At 42.7% G+C, this 25,345-nt stretch overlaps 1 protein-coding gene across 3 annotated transcripts in view; it reads left to right on the top strand.

Moving 5' to 3' along the window:
* The window catches only part of LOC129816464 (melanophilin-like), a 133,677-nt gene that overhangs the window by 78,171 nt on the left and 30,161 nt on the right, over positions 1 to 25,345 (top strand). The window contains exons 7-9 of one of the 3 annotated variants that reach the window (XM_055870988.1): positions 5,183 to 5,281; positions 10,226 to 10,397; positions 11,444 to 11,682. In XM_055870988.1, coding sequence (XP_055726963.1) covers positions 5,183 to 5,281; positions 10,226 to 10,397; positions 11,444 to 11,682 — 510 coding nt within the window. Of the gene's footprint in view, positions 1 to 5,182; positions 5,282 to 10,225; positions 10,398 to 11,410; positions 11,683 to 25,345 lie in introns of all 3 variants that reach the window. The other 2 variants (XM_055870987.1, XM_055870989.1) reach the window with 2 other exon arrangements.

Below are 25,345 nucleotides of genomic sequence, written 5' to 3'. Positions count from 1 at the left end.
CTATGATGACCAGTGAGCTGAGATAAGGCGGGGCTTTACCTAGCAAAGACCTATAGATGACCTGGAGCCAGTGGGTTTGGCGACGAATATGAAGTGAGGGCCAGCCAATGAGAGCATACAGGTCGCAGTGGCGGGTAGTATATGAGGCTTTGGTGACAAAACGGATGTCACTGTGATAGACTGCATCCAATTTGCTGAGTAGAGTGTTGGAGGCTATCTTGTAAATGACATCGCCGAAGTCAAGGTTCGGTAGGATGGTCAGTTTTACGAGGGTATGTTTGGCAGCATGAGTGAAGGATGCTTTGTTTGCGAAAAAGAAAGCCATTTCTAGATTTGAATTTTGAATTGGAGATGCTTAATGTGAGTCTGGAAGGAGAGTTTACAGTCTAACCAGACACCTAGGTATTTGTAGTTGTCCACATATTCTAAGTCTCAGAACCGTCCAGAGTAGTGATGCTGGACGGGCGGGCAGGTGCAGGCAGCGATCGGTTGAAGAGCATGCATTTAGTTTTACTTGCATTTAAGTGCAGTTAGAGGCCACGAAAGGAGAGTTGTATGGCATTGAAGCTCGTCTGGAGGTTAGTTAACACAGTGTCCAAAGAAGGGCCAGATGTATACAGAATGGTGTCGTCTGCCTGGAGGTGGATCAGAGAAACACCAGCAGCAAGAGCGACATCATTGATGTATACAGAGAATAGAGTCGGACCGAGAATTGAACCCTGTGGCACCCCATAGAGACTGCCAGAGGTTCGGACAACAGGCCCTCCGATTTGACACACTGAACTGAGAAGGTGAACCAGGCGAGGCAGTCATTTGAGAAACCAAGGCTGTTGAGTCTGCCAATAAGAATGTGGTGATTGACAGAGTCGAAAGCCTTGGCAAGGTCAATGAATATGGCTGCACAGTATTGTCTTTTATCGATGGCGGTTATGATATCGTTTAGTACCTTGAGCATGGCTGAGGTGCACCTATGACCAGCTCGGAAACCAGATGGCATAGCGGAGAAGGTACGGTGGGAATAGAAATGGTCGGTGATCTGTTTAACTTGGCTTTCGACGATGTTAGAAAGGCAGGGTAGGATAGATATAGTTTGGGTCTAGAGTTTGGGTCTAGAGTGTCTCCCCCTTTGAATAGGGGGATGACCGCGGCAACTTTCCAATCTTTGGGGATCTCAGACGATAAGAAAGAGAGGTTGAACAGGCTAGTAATAGGGGTTGCAACAAATGCGGCGGATAATTTTAGAAAGAGAGGGTCCAGATTGTCTGGCCCAGCTGATTTGTATGGGTCCAGATTTTGCAGCTCTTTCAGAACATCAGCTATCTGGATTTGGGTGAAGGAGAAATGGGGGAGGTTTGGGCAAGTTGCTGTGGGGGGTGCAGAGCTGTTGACTGGGGTAGGGGTAGCCAGGTGGAAAGCATGGCCAGCCATAGAAAAATGCTGATTGAAATTCTCAATTATCGCGGATTTATCGGTGGTGACAGTGTTTCCTAGCCTCAGTGCAGTGGGCAGCTAGGAGGAGGTGCTCTTATTCTCCATGGACTTTACAGTGTCCCAGAACTTTTTGGAGTTTAAGCTACAGGATGCAAATTTCTGTTTGAAAAAGCTAGCCTTCGCTTTCCTAACTGCCTGTGTATATAGGTTCCTAACTTCCCTGAAAAAAGTTGCATATCGTGAGGGCTATTCGATGCTAATGCAGTACGCCACAGGATGTTTTTATGCTGGTCAAGGGCAGTCAAGTCTGGAGTGAACCAAGGGCTATATTTGTTCCTGGTTCTACATTTTTTGAATGGGGCATGCTTATCTAAGATGGTGAGGAAGGCACTTTTAAAGAATAACTAGGCATCCTCTACTGACGGAATGCGGTTAATATCCTTCCAGGATTCCCGGGCCAGGTCGATTAGAAAGGCCGGCTCGCTGAAGTGTTTTAGGGAGCGTTTGACAGTGATGAGGGGTGGTCGTTTTACCGCAGACCCATTACGGGCACAGGCAATGAGGTAGTGATCGCTGAGATCCTGGTTGAAGACATCAGAGGTGTATTTAGAGGGCAGGTTGGTCAGGATGATATCTATGAGGGTGCCCGTGTTTACGGATTTGGGGTTGTACCTGGTAGGTTCATTGATAATTTGTGTGAGATTGAGGGCATCTAGCTTAGATTGTAGGACGGCCAGGGTGTTAAGCATGTTTAGGTCACCTAATAGTACGAGATCTGAAGATAGATGGGGGGCAATCAATTCACATATGGTGTCCATTGCACAGCTGGGGGCTGAAGGTGGTCTATAACAAGCGGGAAAGGTGGATTTTTAAAAGTAGAAGCTTGAATTGTTTGGGCACAGATCTGGATACTATGACAGAATTCTGCTGGCTATCTCTGCAGTAGATTGCAACTCCGCCCCCTTTGGCAGTTCTATCTTGTTGGGAAATTTTATAGTTAGGGATGGAAATTTCAGGATTTTTGTGGCCTTCCTGAGCCAGGATTCAGACACGGCTAGGACATCCGGGTTGGCAGAGTGTGCAAAAGCAGTGAGAATAAAACATTTAGGTAGGAGGCTTCTAATGTTAACATGCATGAAACCAATGCTTTTACGATTACAGAAGTCAACAAATGAGAGTGCCTGGGGAATGGGAGTGGAGCTAGGTGCTGCAGGGCCTGGATTAACCTCTACATCACCAAAGGAACAGAGGAGGAGTAGGATAAGGGTACGGTGATAGGCTATAAGAACTGGTCGTCTAGTGCGTTCGGAACAGAGAGTAAAAGGAGCAGGTTTCTGGGGGTGGAGGAATAGATACAAGGCATAATGTACAAATAAGGGTGGTAGGATGGTATACAGTGGAGGTAAACCTAGGCATTGAGTGACGATGAGAGAGGCTTTGTCTCTAAAGACACCATTTAAACCAGGTGAGATCCCCACATGTGTGGGAGGTGGAACAAAAGGTCTACCTGAGGCATATTGAGCAGGGCTGGAGGCTCTACAGTGAAATAAGACAATAATCACTAACCAAAACAGCAATGGACAAGGCATGTTGACATTAGGGAGAGGCATGCATAGCCGAGTGATCATAGGGTCCAGTGAGTAGCTAGGCGAGCTGGAGGCACGGCGATTCAGACAGCTAGCGGGCCGGGCCTAGGGGACGTCGTGACAGAAGAGTCTGTTGAAGCCCCCTCGGACGGTTACGTCGGCAGACCAGTTGTAATGGATCGGCAGGGCTTCGTGTAGGCAGTAAAAGGGTCCAGGCCAATTGGCAAAATAGGTATTGTAGCCCAAGAAATTGGCTGATGGACCTCTTCAGCTAGCTGGGAGATGGGCCTAGCACGAGGCTAGCTCCAGGCTAACTGGTGCTTGCTTCGGGACAGAGACGTTAGCCAGGAGTAGCTAGCTAGCTGCGAAGATCCAGGTGAAAAGGTTCAGAGCTTGCGGTAGGAATCCAGAGGTGTGGAGATGTGGTTGAGAAAAAGCAGTCCGATATGCTCTGGGTTGAATCGCGCTGTGCAGACCGCTAGCAGTGGCTAACTGACGAGTAGCTAGTTAGCTGGCTAGCTTCTGTTGGGGGTTCCCGTTCTAAAGTATAAAAAATAGCAGATCCATACCACATTGGGTGAGGCGGGTTGCAGGAGTATATGTTGAAATTGAGGTTAGAAAAAATATATATACTTGGGACGCGACAAGACAAAGACGTCTGACTGCTAAAATGAATGATGGTGTTGGAGTCATGCCTGGCCGTGCAGTCATGAGTGAACAAGGAGTACAGGATGGGGCTGAGCACGCCCCCCTGAGGGGCCCCTGTGTTGAGGATCAGCGTGGCGGATGTATTGTTACCTACCCTTACCACCTGGTGGCGGCCATCAGGAAGTCCAGGATCCAGTTGCAGAGTGAGGTATTTAGTCCCAGGGTCCTTAGCTTAGTGATGAGCTTTGAGGGCTCTATGGTGTTGAACGCTGAGCTGTAGTCAATGAATAGCATTCTCACATAGGTGTTCCTTCTATCCAGGTGGGAAAGGGCAGTGTGGAGTGCAATAGAGACAGCATCATCTGTGGATCTGTTGGTGCGGTATGCAAATTGGAGTGGGTCTAGGGTTTCTGGGATGATGGTGTTGATGTGAGCCATGACCAGCATTTCAAAGCACTGCATGGCGACGGGCAGGTTACCTTAGTGTTCTTGGGCACAGGCAATATGGTGGTCTGCTTAAAACATATTGGTATTACAGACTCGGACAGGGAAAGGTTGAAAATGTCAGTGAAGACACTTGCTAGTCCATATCCATGTAGCCTATATTTTAAACCTAATTTTGTTGTTGCAATTGAAGTGATAGTGAATACTTCTGTTTTCATGTTTATGACCACAACTTTAGCATGATCTTACCAGCATTTCCTGCTTTGGTTACCTTGGGAAAGATAGAGAGGGAGAGCACCCTCAAGTGGTGTAAGCAGAACAAGTAATTTGAATGACTCAGGGAGACATGAGCCAGTGTAGTTGGGTGCCATGCTTTTTTCTGCTTAAGTACTGTTAATTTCTGAAACAACTCAAATCCCACCTTCAAGAGCCTCAGTTTAGCATACGGTGATCCTTTGTTATTCCAAAAAAGAAAATGTGACACCATCTCCCATAAATGACCACGGCAACAAACTTCATATTTCATCATATAGAGATATTTACTCAGGGAACGTCGTCCTTCATTGTCATTCCACGCATGGCAGCCCACCCAAAGCCATGGGAATGATGCATTTGCATGGCCTGCATAATATCCGTCATTTAGCAAACACTTTTATCAAACCCATGTCCTTGGCATTGCAAGTGCTGTGTTCTACCAACTGAGCCACATGTGCATTCCTTATTGACTCATACAGTATTGGAAAGAAGTACAAACATCTGTTGTCACATTCAGTAAAAGGATAATCTTCCTGAAAGAACATGTCAGCATGGTAATTCTTATTGGACCAATGCTAACCCCTCTAGGGTATACATTAAGAGGAAAGGTTGTATTCCAGGTATAAGGTTCTCTATCTTGAGCTCCCTCAAGAGCTCTGGTCCCCTCCAGAGCTCTTGAGGGAGTGTGTCTCAGTAGTTCTTATTAGTGGAGAGTTGCCACTTCTCACCGCCTTTACCCATCTTTGGTGTCCTCCCCGTCTCCTCTCCGCTCTCCTGGTTCTATGTGTGATGATGTCTTTATCTCTACTCTCCTGAAGATGAAAACGACCAAACGACTGCTCACTGTGCACCCCGTCGATTTCGGTCTGGACCTTAACTACTCCACCCACTCTCTGTCTCGACAAGAATCCTGTCAGGTACTGTCTGGAAGAGAAAGTCCTCTGCCTCCCTTAGACTCTCTCTTAGCCCTTGCTTGTAAAAATGAAAAGGTACACCCATACAACCACACCATGCATACGCAAATACACACACAGACACACATGTTTGTTTTACTATCCTTGTGGGGACCAAACAATTGATTCCCATTAAAAATCCTATTTTCCCTAACCCTAACACTAATTGTAACCCTAAATCTAATCCCTATGCCTAAAATAGCCTTTTTTGTCCCCACTTGTCTGAATTTGACTTGTTTTACTATCCTTGTGAGGGCTTCTGGTCCCCACAAGGATAAGAAAACCAAACACACACACACACACACAGTAGTGTCTTTCTTGGCATTCACTTTAATCCAGTAACTATATTAAAATTGGCCATATTTCTATATCTATTGTTTTATTCATGCAGTCTAGTCAGCATGGTTCCCCTTGTTTTTGCTTTCAAAGTGGACAATAATTCTTAACTGTGGATGTGGAGTTGCGCTATCAAGTCTGGAACACATTTGAGCTTGATTCAATAAAACAATCACATTGTACCAGCCAGATACCCTAGGGGAGGCTCAAAATCTCTCCAGACCTATCTAAACGACTTGACTTCATGTGCTAGGGCTAACATGGCATTTTTGTGAGCAACGGGTCCGCACTTTGTAAATACATGGGATTGTAAGAAGGTACAATATCCTGACTGCTCTAGTTTATTGTCAATTAGTTATTGTAACTGTTGTTAATAGGCTTGGGCGGTATACCGTATATATCAAATCAAATGTTATTAGTCAAATGCGCCGAATACAACCTGTGTAGACCTTACAGTAAAATGCTTACTTATGAGCCCCTAACCGACAGTGCAGTTTCAAAAAATATGGATAAGAATAAGAGATAAAAGTAACAAGTAATTAAAGAGGAGGAGTAAAAACTAAGAATATATACAGGGGGGTGCTGGTACAGAGTCAATGTACGGGGGTACCGGTTAGTTGAGGTAGTATGTACATGTAGGTAGAGTTAATTAAAGTGACTATGCATAGATGACAACAGAGAGTGGCAGTGGTGTGGAGAGGGGAGGGGGCAATGTGAATAGTCTGGGTAGCCATTTGACTAGATGTTCTGGAGGCTTGGGGGTAGAAGCTGTTTAGAAGTCTCTTGGACCTAGACTTAGCACTCCGGTACCGCTTGCCGTGTGGTAACAGAGAGAACAGTCTATGACTAGGATGGCTGGAGTCTGACAATTTTCAGGGCCTATATACCTGGGTATTTGAAATAGCCAGGGGATGGTTTTTCAATAACATTAAAATATTTGATTTGAAGTTTTTCAATATGTTTTTGTATTTCTAGCTACTTTTTAAGTAAATACCTGGTGTCAACTTGTGCAATACATTAAGGAGATAAAGCAGATCAAATTCTTCATTTCAATTGTCACATTATTTTACATTATGAAGCTTATCATAATTCCCCAGAACAATTGAACCAGTCATATGTTTGTAAATAGCACAAAGGGTGAAAGCGGGAGCGGGTGTGTCCAGCTGTGTATTGACAGGGGACATGTTTTATATTGAAAGTCAACCGTGTTTTTTTTTGCTTCAATAGAGTGATTGAAGCAAGTGCAACCATAGTGTTCCTTCACAGAAAATACATTAGTGCAACACATTCGACAGAAAATAATTTAATTTTCATTAAATGACAACAGAAGTGCAAAGCTATTTGGCTGGCAGCCACACATGTAGCCTAATTGAGCTTGCAAAAACGAAGCATGGCCATCATATTTCTGTTTATCATAGAAGTAATGTAGCCAGCTGCATGTCCTAATATTTTGTTTAAAGTTCATCTGGAATTTTACCAGAGAAAAGTAGGCTGGCTACACCGAGGGGAAAAAAGTAGGCCTACCAAGTACAAGAGAAAAAAGCTACACGCTGTCTGCTGATAGAATGCCCATTCGTGAATTCTCATCCAAGTGGGGAGAATTGCAACAGATGCACAAAGTTAGTCTCATGCAGAGCAGAAATTACAATAAGAAGCATTTTAGGTCAGCGTTTACAAAGCGCAGTAATGGATTTCGTTTTATATGTTTTCCTGCGTGAAAAATGGAGAATTATGCATTAACACAACTCCTAAGTCTAACTTGCTAGTTATCTAAGTAATTTACTGACTGAATAAGGTGACGGGGCATCATATTGTGTAAGCTTTCTGCTGTGTTTGAGAAGTCAGAGCCTTTTGAATTAGTTATCTGTACAGCTGCCACTGACATCTTTTGATTTGCTTGCCTTTTTTTCTCCTCTCCTTTCTCAGCCTGTCTACTCCTCCCCCATGTACTTGAAGCAGAGCAGGCAGGCCCATTTCCCTAGGGACTCCAGACAGACACAGAGTGTACACATGCTATTTCAGAGCAGACAAGCGTGCTTCAAAACTTTGTTAATTTGCACAATGTCTTTCGTTTACATTCACTTGTCAATGTCCAAATTCAGCAAAAATGGCATTCGGTAACTCTTACCTATATATGTCCAACTGTATGCGCTAGATTACCTGTCTTTGTAAATAGTTTATTTTCGTTTGTGCTCGTTAGCATATTTAGCTAGCAGTCTCCATTGAAATTCTATATTACTTGTGCTAATTTGGTTAGCATTCTGTAAACAGATGCCCAAAGGTATTTTTAGTTTTTTGGCACCCCCTTGTGTACTAAGCCGGTAATACCATAAATCTCAGAATGAAATGTATGTCGATTTAACTTCTCTTAATGGCAGAATCTGTGAAGGCCAGCAGCATCTGGCAGCGGGAGGGGGGGGGGGTCGGGAACAGATTTATTTCTTCTGGTTAGGTTATAATGATCTCTGGCTCCCTCTTTAGTAATTTGTGTCTTTATTTATAATTGCAGTGCTTAAAGTATCAGGCAAAGTAGCCTACATACAGTATATTTGATTTATTTCAAACATATGTGGAAAAATACATGTTTGAAAATGTTGACCAATCAAAATAAGACGACTCTCGGTCAACCAAGATTTATTTTTGTTGGGGACAGCCCTACTGATTGGTCAAAAGACCAATTAGGGGAAAAAATATCAGAATTGGACTGCCTGTGTAAACACAGCCAAAGTCCTTTATCCGGCTTCGGTACACTGGCAATTGTGTTCGGCATGGTGGGCTGGACTCTTTGGGCTTATGGCGATGGGCTTGTCCTGTCTGCAGTGAACGGCCAGCTGTATAAGACTGACAAAAGTGGTGTTGGGCTTCTTAACCACCAACTGTTTAGACCTCTTGCAGAAAATGTGCTGGTACTGCACGAGTGCTGGAAAGACATGGTTGTGGTTTTAGCATTTTACTCTTTTTGTGGAAGGGACATAGAGCAAAACACTTTTGTTGGTAAAGGTGTCAACCGAATGGGACTGACTATCTTATTGTTTAGTGAATGGGCTGGGGGGGAGGCTAAAGAAGGTCTTAGAAAGGCAGTTCTTACACAGTATGAATACACAACAACCAATTTACTGTCTAAGCACAACCCTGCACAACCAAAACTCCTTCCTCATCTCAAAGTACTGTCTGTAAACCTCCCCCAGCCCATTTACTTTGACAGATCATTCTTGTCAATAGTAGCCCTTTGCAGGGTAATTTTGCAGGGGAATGTCTTTGTGCTGTGTTTTGAGAATCTGCAGACAGAAGAATGAGGTGGTTGTGACATTACTATTGTAGTCTTCATTTTATATCTTTCAGTGCCCCTTGATAACTGCTGTGTCCGCTCCCTCATGCTTGTGTGCCCAAAATGCCCCCGCTTTGGTGTATTTTTTAGCAGGGCAGTGTGGAATGACTCCAGATAACATGATTTTTACAAAAAGAAAAGGTAAAAAAGAGAAGAGGGGAAGACTAAATTGATTACATGGTCTGGAAGGTATTATGTGGTTCTCAGGCTACCTCTAACCACCTTTTACCCCATAACAAACACAAAACCATACAAACACTACCCAATTTCTGTTTATACCATGCTTACTGTAAATTCAGCTATTTTAGCCGTTAGCTTATAAATATTTTCTCTAACTTACCCTAACCTTGTGCAGAGCTAGGGGTTAGAAGCGCATGTTGGTGGAATCAGATTCTGTACCACCTACAACAAAGTACAGAACCATACACAATTTAGCCACCCCACTAATTGTATTGATTTATATTAGACTGGCTAGCTAAGCATACCTAACATTGACATTTCAAAATTGTCAGCTTGCTGTTAGCTAACTAGCGGCAAGATTGCTAGCCAGCTGAGACTGGCTGAGAACCAACTAACCAACCATATATGATTTAAACACATTCATCATCGCTACCAACATACAGTGAGTTAGCTATATCAAAAAATATTATTTTTAGTAATTGAGTGTTTTCCAAACAAAGGTGGAATAGTTGGCAACCAAATTGAGATACCAAATAAGAGTAACATTAGCTAGCTTACATTAGCTAATGTCAGTCAAAGATAGAACGAACAAACAAACATGTTTACTCTGCTGAAGGTAGCTAACAGGCTAGCAATGTTACCAGTACCAGTATCATGGCATAAGCTAAATTGATTGACTGTGTAAACCAAAAGATAGCTATTTGATTTAGCTGATGGCTTTCAGAGTTTAATACAGGATGTTACGTTAGCTAACTAACTTACCCAGCTAGGCTAGCAAGCTAGCTAACATTAGGTTATACATCACTTCAGAGCCGTCTTCTAAATGGATTTCCCATTAATTCAGCCTGAAAATCCCTCTGATAGTCTTTGGTCACTGCATCATTTTTGATAGACGCATGCCACTAGCAGAATCGCAGTGAAACTCTGGTAGAACTTTGGTAGAATTAGCACAGCCGGGCTCAAAACACCACAATGGCACGATGACAAACATTAGTGAAAAACAAATGTTTTCTAAAATAATCTTGCCTAGAGAAGTACTGACATGGTGGTGGTGATGTCTCCAGAGTCCACAGAGCAGTCTGGAGGGCGGCGCACGGGAGTCCCTGACAGCTGAGGCCGACATGGCCTGCATGTTCCAGCAGATCCTGGAGGAGCAGGGTGAGAGAGACCCCGAGTTCAACACGGAGGTCCTCCACAGCCGCCGGATGAGTCTGCTGGACAAGCCGTCCCGCTTCGGTGAGTACTACACCACTAACATAAACATATTCTTATTCTATTGTATATATTAATGCATGTGCTCATTGATATTAGGACATGAAGTACATACACATACATACAATGTAGCCACGGGTCAAGCCTAAATGCCTTAGCTGTTCTTAGGGTTGCAAAGGGAGGGTATATTACTGTAACTTTTTAAGTTTACCATTACACTACCAGGACTTTGGTAACATTCAAGTTTTTAAAATTAATTTTAACAGATGACATCTAGTGGCATTTTCGGGTACTTCAGATTATCACATGTCTGATTATCTCTGGCCCTCTGTGTGGCCACGTAAAATAGATAAAATCATACAATTTGATGATTTTTAAATCAAAAAATAGAATGACAAAGCTGTAAAACATTATCCTAAATATATACCATCAATTTAGTGAACACCATTGATGTTTCATATTTGGGTTTCAGCATGAAATATTTTTTTACAACTTCAATATGTTTTTGTTGTACATTTTTGGGCGGGAAACTAGTGGCAGTTGTGAAAAAAGTCAATAAATTGAAGAGATGCATCTCATTGAAAACAATGCCATTGTTTATTAGATGTTATAATTAATTAGCCTATTTTCTCTTGAACCAAAACTCATGGACAATATGAACATAGATATAAAAAAATGAATACTATATATAAATATTTTTTTTAAGTTATTCAAGTGCAAATTACCAAAGTTACAATAGATTGCCATAGATTACTTTGATAAATTACTGGTAGCTTTGCAACCCTTGCTGTGCTTGATTAAGTTTTCCTGGAGCAAAATGGACTAGTCTCAAAAGTGCAAATCCAAACTATCTGGCACTCAATATGGTATTCCAGTACTCCAATACTATTTGAACCAAGAATGCACTCTGGCAAGAATGCACTCTGCTAGAAGTAGAATATAACTGATCACCCAAAAGGTACACGTTATTACACTAGGTACAACATCTCTTGCTCTTTCCTACACGAACATGGATTCCGTAATAATAACTTCACTAGGCCCCCCCGTCTATGACCTCTCTATCCGGTCAGACGAGGTGCCACTCCCAGAGAACTGGATGATGCGGGCACGATCCTTGTCCAGGATGAGCCAGTCTTCGGGTGGCAGTGCCAACAACGGGCACCTCCGCAGCAGCGGACAACTGTATGGCCTGGAGGACTCGGAGGAAGAGGAAGAGTACCAGCGCCAGTACCAGCGTCTGCCGTTGCGCCGACGTAGTCACAGCCACTTCTCCTCACAGGAAAGCCTCAACCACGGGGCACCGCCACAGGTAAAGGACACAGACACACTAAGGGGCTTCGCTCCGCCAGATGTATAGGACATTGGAAATGACACACCCACAAACACCATGGGACTCCAACTAGGTTTGCAGGATGTCTATAATGAATAGTTAACCATCCATTGAGACCAACCGTCTTCCCAGGGTAAGTGTATGTAAGGCTGTGTTTACACAGGCAGACCAATTCTGATATTTTTCCACTAAATGGTCTTTTGACCAATCAGATCAGCTCGAGTCAATAATTGGGCAAAAGATCCGATTTGGACTGCCTGTGTAAACACAACCTGAGTGTCTTATCTTGCATAATCGTTGAACTCTTGTGCTTAGAGTGGATGTTGGTTCTGTAACATAGACGTGAAGTGATCACTTGATCCTTGTTGCGTTGAGATTCACATGCAAGCATTCACCCAGGGTCCCCACTAACACAGGGAACAACATCAGTGTTACACATGGAGTGATGGAGAGGAGACACTGTTAGAAGGGAGACACGCTGTTAGAAGGGAGATATGGAGAAGATGATATTGCATCATATTCATATGTTACTACTGACTCCGACCTTTACAGTGCCTATCATAAATTTTCACCCCCCCTTGGATTTCTTAACATTTTATTGTGTTAAAGTGGGATTAACCCGATCAGACCCGAGACTCCAGCAAAAATCGACATTTCATTTATTTGACTTTCATTTATCTGCATGTCCAACCCCTATATTTAGCTTCACAATTAAGTTTCCAGTACAACCAGGGCTACAAGTAGGACACAAAACAATTTGACATAAACAGTTGCATTCATCTGTTTTATTGACAAATGTGTCTGGATCTCTCAAGTGTGCCGTAAAACCGACATTCCTAATTCAAAGGACATTTTTTCATAACAATGTTTATTCGGGGGGGGGGGGGGCAGAAATGCCTTATTAAACATGTCAGTGTATACGTTCATGTTATTCTCATATGCAACCCGGGAACATGTCGCAGTCCTCGAGATCAAAACAGTCTTGACTAGCATTGAATAGACCTTAGCACGGGTACTTCCTGCCTATGGGAAGGGAGGGGCAAAATGTAGTCGTGATCTGATTTGCCGAAGGGAGGTCGGGGGAGGACCTTGCAGCCATCCCGGAACAGAGAATAACAACGGTTGAGTGTTTTTGAAGTTTTTGAAGTGTGAGTACTGCAGGCAATGTGTTGATAGAACTTTGGTAGCGTTTTTCTCAGATTTCCTTTATTAAAGTCCCCAGCTATAATAAATGCGTCCTCAGGATATGAAGTTTCCAGTTTGCACAAGGTATTCTAGGTCGGCTGAACAAAAGGACTTGAGTTTCTGTACGTTACCACAATCACACCATGGGTAGTTAATCATGAAACATACAACTCTGCCTTTCTTCTTCCCGGAGAGTTCATTATCCCTATCCGCACAATGTATTGAAAACCCTGCTGGCTGTATGGATGGGGACAGTATTTCTGGAGAGAGCCATGATTCTGTGAAACAGAGCATGTTACTGTCCCTGAGGCCTCTCTGGAAGGAGATTCCTCGCCCTGAGCTCGTCAACTTTATTGTCCAGGGACTGAACATAAACGAGTAATATACTCGGAAGCAGTGGATGGTGTGCACGCCTCCTGAGTCGGACTAAAAGTCCACTCCGAATACTTCTTCTCCGCCGGCGGCGTCTTGGAGCAGCCTCTGGGATAAGTTCAATCGCCTTGGAACGTACAATCAAAGGTTCCAATTTAGGTCAAAATGCTAGTGAGTTACTGCCTCTTTGATATCCAAAAGTTATTTCCGGCTGTATATAATAATACCAAAAAATGTCGTATTCCTGGTCAAAATGCTAGTGAGTTACTGCCTCTTTGATATCCAAAAGTTATTTCCGGCTGTATATAATAATACCAAAAAATGTTCTGGGCTAATAACATGAGAAAGAACATTTAAAAATAATACTACAAAGCTAAACAAGAAACAAGGCGGCCCTGTCTATCGGCCCATCTTCACATCTTTTTTGTTGTTGTTGTTATATATATATAGTGTATTTAACAGAAACAATGTGAAGAGCAACATGTTAGGATATAGGTCAAGGACTAGATAAAGTGTATTTCTACCTGGAGATGTACCTTCTTTTAGGTTACTACTTCAACCACTTGTTTCCTACACTACCATAATCACTCAGTTTAGCACATGGCCTGACGTGAATACTTAAAGAGATGCGTCGAACTAAAGCTTAAGAGGGTATGAACGATGCTGAATGGGCATACTCAAAAAAGAGCTCTTGAGTAGGTGTGAAAAACTTAAGGGGGTTTTCTAGTACTTGTCTACAAGGTGGAATAACACGTTTATCACATTTTAAATAAGCATGTTTCCCCCAACTGCAGTGTATGATATATCATTTTTAAGCTCTGAGTATGTACTTTTAGAAAATGTACAAAAAAACGATCTCGAAAATGATATATCAAATTCAAATGGGAAATGTAGTCACAAACGTCAATACACATAATAAGGTCATCCAAAGCAAAAACCTGCCAAAAATGAATTAATATGAATGCTGTAAGTACAGAAATTGTTTGCTCAGAGATGAATATACAACCAGTTAGTAAAGAATTTGTAGAATTTGCAGTTTGTGACAGCAACTATCTGAGCTTAATACAGTATTATAGACACTAAGTCCTGGGATTTCCAATGTTCTTCCATATAGAAGAACCCCTTCTAATGGCTCATGTGTAGCTTCTGAGCGTCATAGAGGAAATCGTGCATGTTTGTGAGAGTCTCAGCTTTTCATAGATAGCAGACATCTTTTTGTAAAAAGAACCGGACTGGAAACCTTTGGGATCCACCCTTGTCTCACAAATACCTCTTCAGCTCAGCCCCCGTTAACCACACAGACTAATTGTACAATGGATGCAGAAGGAATAGCTCAAAAACTATGTTTTAAGGTGTTATAATTCCAAAATGTGCCCGTGTCACGTGTGCCTCCCCCCACGTGATCTGCAAAACGACATTCGAGGAGGCAGCTCATGGTAGAGAAATTAACTTTCAAATCTCTGGCAACAGCTCTGGTGGACATTCCATCAGTCAGCATGCCAATTGTACGCTCCCTCAAAACTTGAGAAATCTGTGGCATTGTGATCATGCTGTTTAATCAGCTTCTTGATATGCCACACCTGTCAGGAGGATGGATTATCTTGGCAAAGGAGAAATGCTCACTTAGAGGGATGGAAAGAGAACTTTTGGGAGAACCATTTAAGAGCTAGAGTTATTATACAGTCTAACAGCAGTGGGTGGAGTGATGTTTCGCAGGCGGTTGGTATGGGCAGTTATACAGGACAGTTCGTGGCTGTTTCTCAGGAGCCTGGTGGTGCAATTACCTCTTTTTGGAGGGAGCTGTTCAATCAGTGGATGGTCAAGAGTGTGCATGTCCTTCACTAGGTGCACTGCTGCCTGCTCTCGCATGCTCTGCAGTGAGGGGAGCTGTGGTTGGACTGCTCCACCTCTGGAGATGATCCTCAAGGCCGTCCTCTGCACCCTGTCTAGTTGGGCCTGCTGCTTTTTACTGCATCCAACTAACTGCACTCCACTGTATTCCAGACAAGGCCTGACCAGTGTAGTAAAGACTGTGACCAGATCTTCAGTGGGTAGGCCATTTCTGGCAAGAACAGGCTTTTTGAGGCCTTCCTCACTGACTGCTCCACATGTTGATCACCACTGAGGTTAGAGTCTGGATGAAAACCAAGATATTAGTTGTTGTTACCACTGGTACTAAAAAAGTAAGAGATAAGAGTCAATGTGCGGGGGGCACCGGTGTCGAGGTAATTATGTAGCTAACAGCTAACACTTGATAATCTTACCTGTTTACATTATCATGCATGATGGACGCGTCTCCCTGTTTGGATTTCCATACCACAGTTGCCCTTAGTTTGAAGATGTAACCTGGAGACAAGTGTTTTATCCATCTCTTTAGCTATCATGCTCTAATTCCACTGATTTCAAAACATGATCCTCCAGAAAGTGGAGAGCAACACTTATGCAGCTCCACTACACAATACATATTTTAAAAAACAGCGTTCGACAGGATTACCAACACAGACTGACGAGCTCAAATAGACAGAAGTACAATATGGCAGACCAATCCTCTCTCCTCTCTCGGCATGTCCAGCCCACTCATTATCTCAGCCAATCATGGCTAGTGGGAAGGTTGCTCACTTTTTCAGTTTTTCGGTTCACATGTTCAAGAAGGCATTTCTGACGAAAACCGCATTTTGATTTAAATTAAAATGTTTTAACGTTTAAACAGTTCTCCTGTGAAGTCGTGACTTGCGACATATGCCTAGTTTCCTGAATCGGGTTTCAAATGTTATGGGATGCATTTTCTCCATTGCTTTTGATGGTAGACCACTCTGGGTGGCCTACGTTATGATCAAATAGCCACAGTAGCCTACATTGCCACTGTTAAAACTGTAACTTAAAGTGGGTACAGCCTCAGTGTTCACAGTAAAAGCGCGCAGGAAGTTGCACAGAATTTTCGCATTTGTGCTCAGGAGACATGAAATCGGTGGGGGAACAATGAGGGAACATTGCATGGTGGTGTCTTTTAAGATACTTTGCTGATTGCTTTGCCAACTTTCAGACACCATTTGAAACCCATTCTGTTTTTGTTTAGTTGTCAAAGTGACTCATTTGTTAGTTCATTTTTCTGTTGAGCGGCAACATCCAGGTTTCTTTTTCCCCAGGATTATAGTAGTTGCTGTATTGTCGTAGTCACTTATCACTTACGCTGAAGCTCTACTGTGCTTGATATGTGTTCAAACAACACTTTTGTTCTACTGTTTCTGTCACTGACAAACAATGTATGTGTTATAAGATTTGTGGAATCCGTTTGAAAGTTGCATAAGCAAATAGCACTTTTGGTGGCCATAGTGCTATTTTTAGTACTGGAGGATGTTCGGGAGTCTCAGTTTCAGTCCGAATGAGCTTGTTTGGACATTATGTCAGAGGTCCGTTAGAGCACGTTGGCACTTTTCAATACAGATTGAACCGCTCCTTTTGAGTTTGCCAGTGCTAGTATGGAAAAGATGCAAATGAAAGTCCTGTATGATCGAATGGCCCGAAGGCGCACTTTTGTTGCCTGTTCTGGGGCAAGCTCGCTTTTCAGGCTCTTACCCCATAGAGAGAACAGTTCCGTAAATTGCCGAAAGACTGTCGCAAAGGAACAAGCATGTCTTTTTGGTGGGGTGCTTCTCAAGAGGTCAAGAATTAAAGGCACTCATACTGCTCTAGTAGTTCAAGAATTGCCTTCAAGAAATAGTTACCTACCTACATTAATGAGCACAGTTCTTGCAGATGAATTTGTGTTGACACATAGAACTACCTTCACAAGTAAGGCACCTCAAATACTTATTATCCCTACACAAAAAACTATCCAGATAAGTCACCTCAAACTACAAGTTTTCAGCAGTTTTTTTCCCCAGTGCCCAAAGACAGGGATGGGCAGAAAACTGGTTCTTCGTATATCACAATGTGGTAGTATTTAGTGCCACCTGGCCAGAACACCTTCAGGACATTATGGAGCCTGTTTGAACTATTTACATCTGCCAACTTGACAGTTAACCTGTCAAAGAGTGAAATACGTGGGCCAAGTAGTGGGTAAAGGAAAAGTTGACCAGTCATGGCAAAAGTGGAGGCCATCAATAACATTCTTGTGCCAACTTCTCGCCAAGAACTGTGCCGATTCTTGGAGATGGCACAGGCATTTTGAAAGAACTTTGCCCAGGCTGTTTCCTGCTTACGGATTTGACCAGTCCCAAAGTCACTTTTCGTTGGAGCTCAGACTGTCAAGCTGTGTTTTAGAAGACAAAGGCCATTTTAGTCTCCGCACCTGTGCTTGCTGCTCCAGATGGCCGTTCTCCATTTTCTTTGTACACATGCCAGAAATTAAGGAGAATGTACTATGTTTCTACAGCAAGACAGTGATATTGAGCACCCTGTGGGGTACTTTTCAAAGAAGTTAGCCTCCTATCAAAAACACTACTCCACCATCGAGAAAGAAGCTTTGATCCTGGCTCTTCAGTTCATTGAGGTTTGTGTCGGCTTCTACTCCGCAAGTTGTCTATACTGATGACAATCCTCTCATATTCCTGCAAAAGACTAGTTCCACAAAACGCTGACTCCTTTCACTGGCGTCTGATGTTGCAGGAGTTTTCCCTTGAAGTTCGGCGTGTCCGTGGTAAGGACAACTTGTTCTTCCGAGGGTGGGCAGTCAATATGATTTTTGTGTTCTGTGTTTAGCCAGCAAGTAGACCTGGTGCACATTTTGGTTTGGCTGCACGTTTTGCTGTATTGTAAATGTAAGTTTTGTTTTGGATTGGCTCGTCCGAGGGAATAAGTATTACAGAAAATGTTTCAAAAAGTTTTGTATTGGGTTTTCTTTCTGTTGGTTGTGAGAATTTCTTGTGTTGGGGTTTGCACAACCACAACTTGTACAGCCTCAGGTTCCCTCGAAATCAGACCTTCTCCACCTGTATCTCCCTGAGAAATATATGTTTGTGTGGTGTTACCGTACTGAATTTTTGTAGCTAGATACATTTTTTGGAGTGGTCCTGAGCTGAAAATGCTGCAACCACCTCGGTAGTTAGCATTATCTACAAATGAAACACACTATCATGTCAGCAATCTGCATATTTAGCTTTAGCTAGCTAACATTAGCTAGTTGAAATAAAGCATTGGGCATCTTGTGGGGTTTCTGCAGTGTAGCTACATGATGCTATCGTTGGATTCATTTGAATGCAAAACAGTCAGAATACAGAAGATGTTAGCTAGCTTGAACATTGAACACACTAAGGTTAGCAACTAACGTAGCTAGCAGGCTATAAACGGAACTGTGAGAACGTGGCCATTTTGGCATCACTCTTCCACCTTTCAAAATGCATAACTATGTTCCGGTTTATGGATAGTTCATGAGCAGTCATTCCCGTTTATTTTTCTCTTTTGGGGCCGAGTTGATTCAGATCCAAGAACAGAGAATGATGCTTGTTGGCTTCGTCTGCTCTGTTTGTTTCTGGTGGCTGTATCATAAGGTTGCAAGTTACTTTCACTTCCTCTCCAGCAGGGTCATTCGAGTGCCCAAGAACACTAAGGTAACCAGCCTAAATGACTACCGACCCTTAGCACTCACGTCTGTAGCCATGAAATGCTTTGAAAGGCTGTTCATGGCTCACAACAACAACATTATCCCAGAAATCCTTGACCCACTCCAATCTGCATACCACCTAAAAAGATCCACAGATGATGTAATCTCTTTTGCACTCCACACTGCCCTTTCACACCCGGACAAAAGGAACAGCTATGTGAGAATGCTACTAATTTGCTACAGCTCAGCATTCAACACCATAGTGCCCTCAAAGCTCATCACTAAGCTAAGGACCCTGGGACTAAACACCTCCCTCTACAACTGGATTATGGACTTCCTGACGGGCCGCCCCCAGGTGGTAAGGGTAGGTAACAACACATCCGCCACGCTGATCCTCAACACGGGGGCCATTCAGGGGTGCGTGCTCAGTCCCCTCCTGTACTCCTTGTTCACCCAGGCATGACTCCAACACCATCAATAAGGTTGCCGATGACACAACAGTGGTAGTCCTGATCACCGACAACGATGAGACAGTCTATAGGGAGGAGGTCAGAAACCTGACCGTGTGGTATAAGGACAACAACCTCTCCCTCAACGCGATCCAAACAAAGGAGATGATTGTGGACTACTAGAAAAGGAGGACCGAGCACGCCCCCATTCTCATCAACGGGGCTGTAGTGGAGCAGGATGAGAGCTTCAAGTTCCTTGGCGTCCACATCACCAACATACTAACATGGTCCAAGCATACCAAGACAGCCGTGAAGAGGGCACAACAAAACCTATTCCCCCTCAGGAGACTGAAAAGATTTGGCATGGGTCCTCAGATCCTCAAAAGGTTTTACAGCTGCACCATCGAGAGCATCCTGACGGGTTGCATATCTTCCTGTTATGGCAACTGCTCGGCCTCTGACCCGCAAGGCACTACGAAGTGTGGTGGGTACGACCCAGTACATCACTGGGGCCAAGCTTCCTGCCATCCAGGACCTCTATACCAGGTGGTGTCAGAGGAAGGCCCTAAAAATTGCCAGACTCCAGCCACCAAAGTCATAGACTGTTCTTTCTGGTACCGCACGGCAAGCGGTACAGGAGCACCAAGTCTTAGGTCCAAGAGGCATCTAAACAGCTTCTATTCATCCACAAGCCATAAGACTGCTGAACATCTAATCAACTTGCTACCCAGACTATTTGCATTGTACCCCCCCCCCCCCCTCTACGCTGCTGCTACTCTCTGTTATTATCTATGCATAGTCACTTTAATAACTCTACCTACATGTACATATTACCTCAAATACTTCGACACCGGTGCCTCTGCACATTGACTCTGTATCTGTACCCCCTGTATATAGCCATGCTATTGTTATTTACTGCTGTTCTTTAATTATTTGTTTGTTTGTTATTATTTTTTGGTATATTCTTTAAAACTACATTGTTGGTTAAGGGCTTGTAAGTAAGCATTTCACTGTAAGGTCTACACCTTTTGTATTCTGCGCTTGTGACAAATACAATTTGATTTGATTTAGCGCAAAGACACACCTTGCCCAGAAGGTCAGCCCAAAGCATCTCAGGGCTCAACCCCCTTGTTTTCGTTCAAAGTGAAAACACTACACAATAAGTGGGGCGGCATAGGTTCGCCCACGACATGCAGATTTTATTTGGAAAGGAGATGTTGGGAGCGCTACACCTCACATTAGCTGAGTTGCGAGTCACAGCTCTTTCACTTTACGTAGCCAAACAAAGCCTGAATCTGGCGTTTACCCCTGTTTAGTTGGTCTATATTCATAGTTTGTTCTTTCTTACTCACTATCCTCAGTTCATGTCGGTTTATCCTTTTAGATTGTCTTTTCTCAAGCAAATCTAGTGGGCATCCATGGTGGGTGTTAACTTTGTTAGTTGTCTTTTCTGTTGAGCGACGACATTTAGGTTTGTCTTTAGAGAACGTAACAGTTCTTACCGTGACCTTTGAAAAACTCCATGGTCTTTGTTGAATCTGTGCTTGAAGTTAACTATTCGACTGAGGGACCTTACAATTTTCTTTTCACTTTGACATGATGGAGTATTTTGTGTAGATCAATGACCAAAAACAAAAATCAATGAAATCCATTTCATTCCCACTTTTAATGTGACAGAATCCAAGGGAGGTGAATACTTATGATAGGCACTGTACATGTACAATTATTGACATGGTCATGTTTACGTCTGTCAATCAAACAAAAATACTCATCTAATTAGTTGGTCAGTGAATCAATCAATGTCCTCTCCACAACACAAATATAGCTTATTTTACCTCTTGTATCGAGTTATTTATCAGAAGATAGGAGACATAACACATGTCTTTTTTAAATAAACATTTGAGCAAATATCAATGTTTCCCGAAACGATCATATCATCTATCATAAAACAACAGAACAAAGAGCATTAAGACAGTATCTCATTCCCACCTTAGAAAATATTGAGATATCCTGTGTCATGCTAAATAAGTCTCACAGCTGGGCAACACTAGGGGAGTTAGGGAGAAGAAGAGAGCAGCGCAGTCCAACACAGAGGAGACAGCAGAGCAACATGTGTTTGTCAGAGATCAAAAGAAGCCATGACATCAATCCATGCATCAATCTCCAAACTCTTATCGGCAGCCAATGGCAAGCCTTTCTCGGTGTCTATGTTGGCTCATCTGGCATAAGATCTGTCGATTGTGTACTGCTAGACTAGGCATTCATCTTGTGTTTTCAAATCGAGAGCTGGATTCAATCAAACTGGTGCTGTAGATACACTAAAGATACACAAGAGTATGTGATCACCCCCTTCAAATGAGTGGATTGGGCTATTTCAGCCACACCCGTTGCTGACAGCTGTATTTAATCAAGCACACAACTATGCAATCTCCATAGACAAATATTGGCAGTAGAATGGCCTTACTGAAGAGCTCAGTGTCTTTCAACGTAACACCGTCTGTCACGTTCGTTGTAGTGAGGAGACAAAAGCGCAGCGTGATGTGAATACATATTTTAATGCAAGACGACTGAACACGAAGACCACTAACAAAATAACAAACGACCGTGAACGCTATAAACACGCAGTGCAGACATGCAACATCAACATAGACAATAACCCACAAACCAAACCGGAAAATGGCAACCTAAATAGGATCCCCAATCAGAGACAACGATAAACAGCTGCCTCTGATTGGGAACCAATCCAGGCCACCATAGACCTACATATGTCTAGACTAGACACAGACACCTAGACATACAAAAACCCTAGGCAAGACTAAAACACACATACCACCCTCGTCACACCCTGACCTTACCAAAATAATGAAGAGAAAACAAAGAATACTAAGGTCAGGGCGTGACACCGTCATAGGATGACACCTTTCCAACAAGTCAGTTCGTCCAATTTCTGCCCTGCTAGAGCTGCCCCGTTCAACTATAAGTGCTGTTATTGTGAAGTGGAGCAACAACGGAACCGCAGAGTGCTGAAGCGCATAGCACATAAAAAATTGCATGTCTTCGGTTACAACACTCACTACCGGGCTTCCATGGCCAAGCAGCACACACAAGTCTAACATCACCATGCACAATGCCAAGCGTCGGCTGGAGTGGTGTAAAGATCGCCACCATGGACTCTGGAGCGATTCTCTGGAGTGATGACTCATGCTTTACCATCTGGCAGTCTGATGGACAAATCTGGGTTTGGCGGATGCCAGGAGAATGCTACCTGCCCGAATGCGTAGTGCAAACTGTAAAGTTTGGTGGAGGAGGAATAATGATCTGGGGCTGCTTTTCATGGTCCGGGCTAGGCCCCTTAGTTCCAGTGAAGGGAAATCTTAACTTACAATGACATTCTGTGCTTCCAACTTTGTGAGGAGTATTTCTGTCTGTAATAAAGCCCTTTTGTGGGAAAAAAAATATTATGATTGGGCGGGCCTGGCTGCCAAGTGGGTTGGCCTATGCCCTCCATGGCTCACCTATGTCATGTGAATTCCAGAAATTACAGCCTAATGAATTTATTTCAATTGACTGATTTTCCTTATATGAACTGAAAAATCTTTGAAATTGTTGCATTTATATTTTTGTTCAGTATACATAAAATGCAGATAGCGTAACTTTGGTGGGTCAAAATAGCACCCATTCATAAAAATTCAAAGGAATGCGGTTTTGGACGTCTCAATAAATGTATTAGTGTTTTTCAGAATTTAGTGGTTTGGGTGGGAACCCACTGCTTCAGATACAGTGCCTTCAGAAAGTATTCATACCCCTAGATTAATCCCACATTTGGTTGTTTTACTGCTTGAATTCAATTTTTTATATATTTTTTCTCACCCATCTACACACAATACCCCATAATGACAAAGGGAAACAGGTTTACAAAATGTTTGCTAATTTATTGAAAATTAAATACAGAAATATCAAATTTACATAAGTATTCACACCCCTGAGTCAATAAAGGTTAGAATCACCTTTGGCAGTGATTACAGTTGTGAGTCTTTCTGGGTAAGTCTTTTAAGAGCTTTGCACACCTGGATTGTATAATAGTAGCACATTATTCTTAAAAACATTATTCAAGCTCTGTCAAATTGGGTGTTGATCATTGCTAGACAGCCATTTTCAAATCTTGCCATAGATTTTCAAGCTGATTTTAAGTAAAATATTTAACTTGGCCTCTTTGGAACATTCAATGTCGTCTTGGTAAGCAACTCCAGTGTATATTGATTGGACCTTGTATTTTAGCTTATTGTCCTGCTGAAAGGTAATTTTGTCTCCCTGTGTCTGTTGGAAAGCAGACTGAACCTGGTTTTTCTGTAGGGTTTTGCTTGTACTTAGCTTTATTCCATTTATTTTTTATCAACAACAAAAAACAATTTTGCTGAAAACAAGAATACCCATCACATGATGCAGCCATCACCATGCTTGAAAATATGTAAAGTGGTACTCTAATGTGTTATGTTGGATTTGCCCCAAACACAACGCTTTGGACTCAGGGCATCAAGTTCATTTCTTTGCCTAATATTTTGCAGTTTTTTATTAGTGCCTTGTTGCAAAGAGGATGCATATTTTGGAACATTTTTATTCTGTACGTGCTTTGACTTTGTCACGCCCTGACATTGGAGATCCTTATTTATTCTCTATGTTTGGTTAGGTCAGGGTGTGACTCAGGTGGGAGATTCTATGTTTTCTATTTCTTTGTTGTTTTTGCCATGTGTGGTTCCCAATCAGAGGCAGCTGTCTATCGTCGTCTCTGATTGGGGATCATATATAAGTTGTTTTGTGGGGAGTTATTTTCTGTTTAGCTGTTTTGTTGCCTGAAAGAACTTTTCGTTTTCTACTTTGTTATTTTGTTGCGGTGTTCAGTTTTATTAAAAATCATGAACACCTACCACGCTGCACCTTGGTCTCCTTCTTTAACCCACGAGAGTCGTTACACATTTAGGTTATTATTGTGGAGTAACTACACTGTTGTTGATCCATCCTTCAGTTTTCTCCTATCACAGCCATTCAACTCTGTAACTGTATTAAAGTCACCATTGGCCTCATGGTGCAATCCCTGAGCGTTTTCCTTCCTCGCCAGCAACTGCGTAAGGAAGAACAGCTATGTCTTTTTAGTGACTGGATCCAAAGTGTAATTAATAACTTCACCATGCTCAAAGGGATATTCAATGTATGCTTTATATATATATATATATATATATATATATATATATATATATATATATATATATATAAACATGCAAAATCGGCAGTGTATCAAATACTTGTTCAAGTATTTGATGCACTGCCGATTTTGCAGGTTTTCCTACTTACAAAGCATGTAGAGGGCTGTCATTTTTATCATAGGTACACTTCAGCTGTGAGAGACGGAATCTAAAACAAAAATCACAGTGTATGATTTTTAAGTAATTCATTTGCATTTTATTGCATGACATAAGTATTTGATCACCTACCAACCAGTAAGAATTCCGGCTCTCACAGACCTGTTCGTTTTTCACAGCCCTCCTGTTGCACTCATTACCTGTATTAACTGCACCTGTTTGAACTCGTTACCTGTATAAAAGACACCTGTGCACACACTCAATCAAACAGACTCCAACCTCTACACAATGGCCAAGACCAGAGAGCTGTGTAAGGACATCAGGGATTAAATTGTAGACCTGCACAATGCTGGTGGGCTACAGGACAATAGGCAAGCAGCTTGGTGAGAAGGCAACAACTGTTGGCGCAATTATTAGAAAATGGAAGAAGTTCAAGATGACGGTCAATCACCCTCGGTCTGGGACTCTATGCAAGATCTCACCTCGTGGGGCATCAATGATCATGAGGAAGGTGAGGGATCAGCCCAGAACTACACGGCAGAACCTGGTCAATGACCCGAAGAGAGCTGGGACCACAGTCTCAAAGAAAACTATTAGTAACACACTACGCCGTCATGGATTAAAATCCTGCTCAAGCCAGCGCATGTCCAGGCCCGTCGGAAGTTTGCCAATGACCATCTGGATGATCCAGAGGAGGAATAGGAGGTGGTCATGTGGTCTGATGAGACAAAAATAGA

Source organism: Salvelinus fontinalis, chromosome 19 (assembly GCF_029448725.1).
Source record: "Salvelinus fontinalis isolate EN_2023a chromosome 19, ASM2944872v1, whole genome shotgun sequence".
In the NCBI taxonomy this organism is placed as follows: domain Eukaryota; kingdom Metazoa; phylum Chordata; class Actinopteri; order Salmoniformes; family Salmonidae; genus Salvelinus; species Salvelinus fontinalis.
The sequence above is the reverse complement of the archived record's forward strand: the minus strand, read 5'-3'. Positions and strand labels throughout refer to the sequence as shown.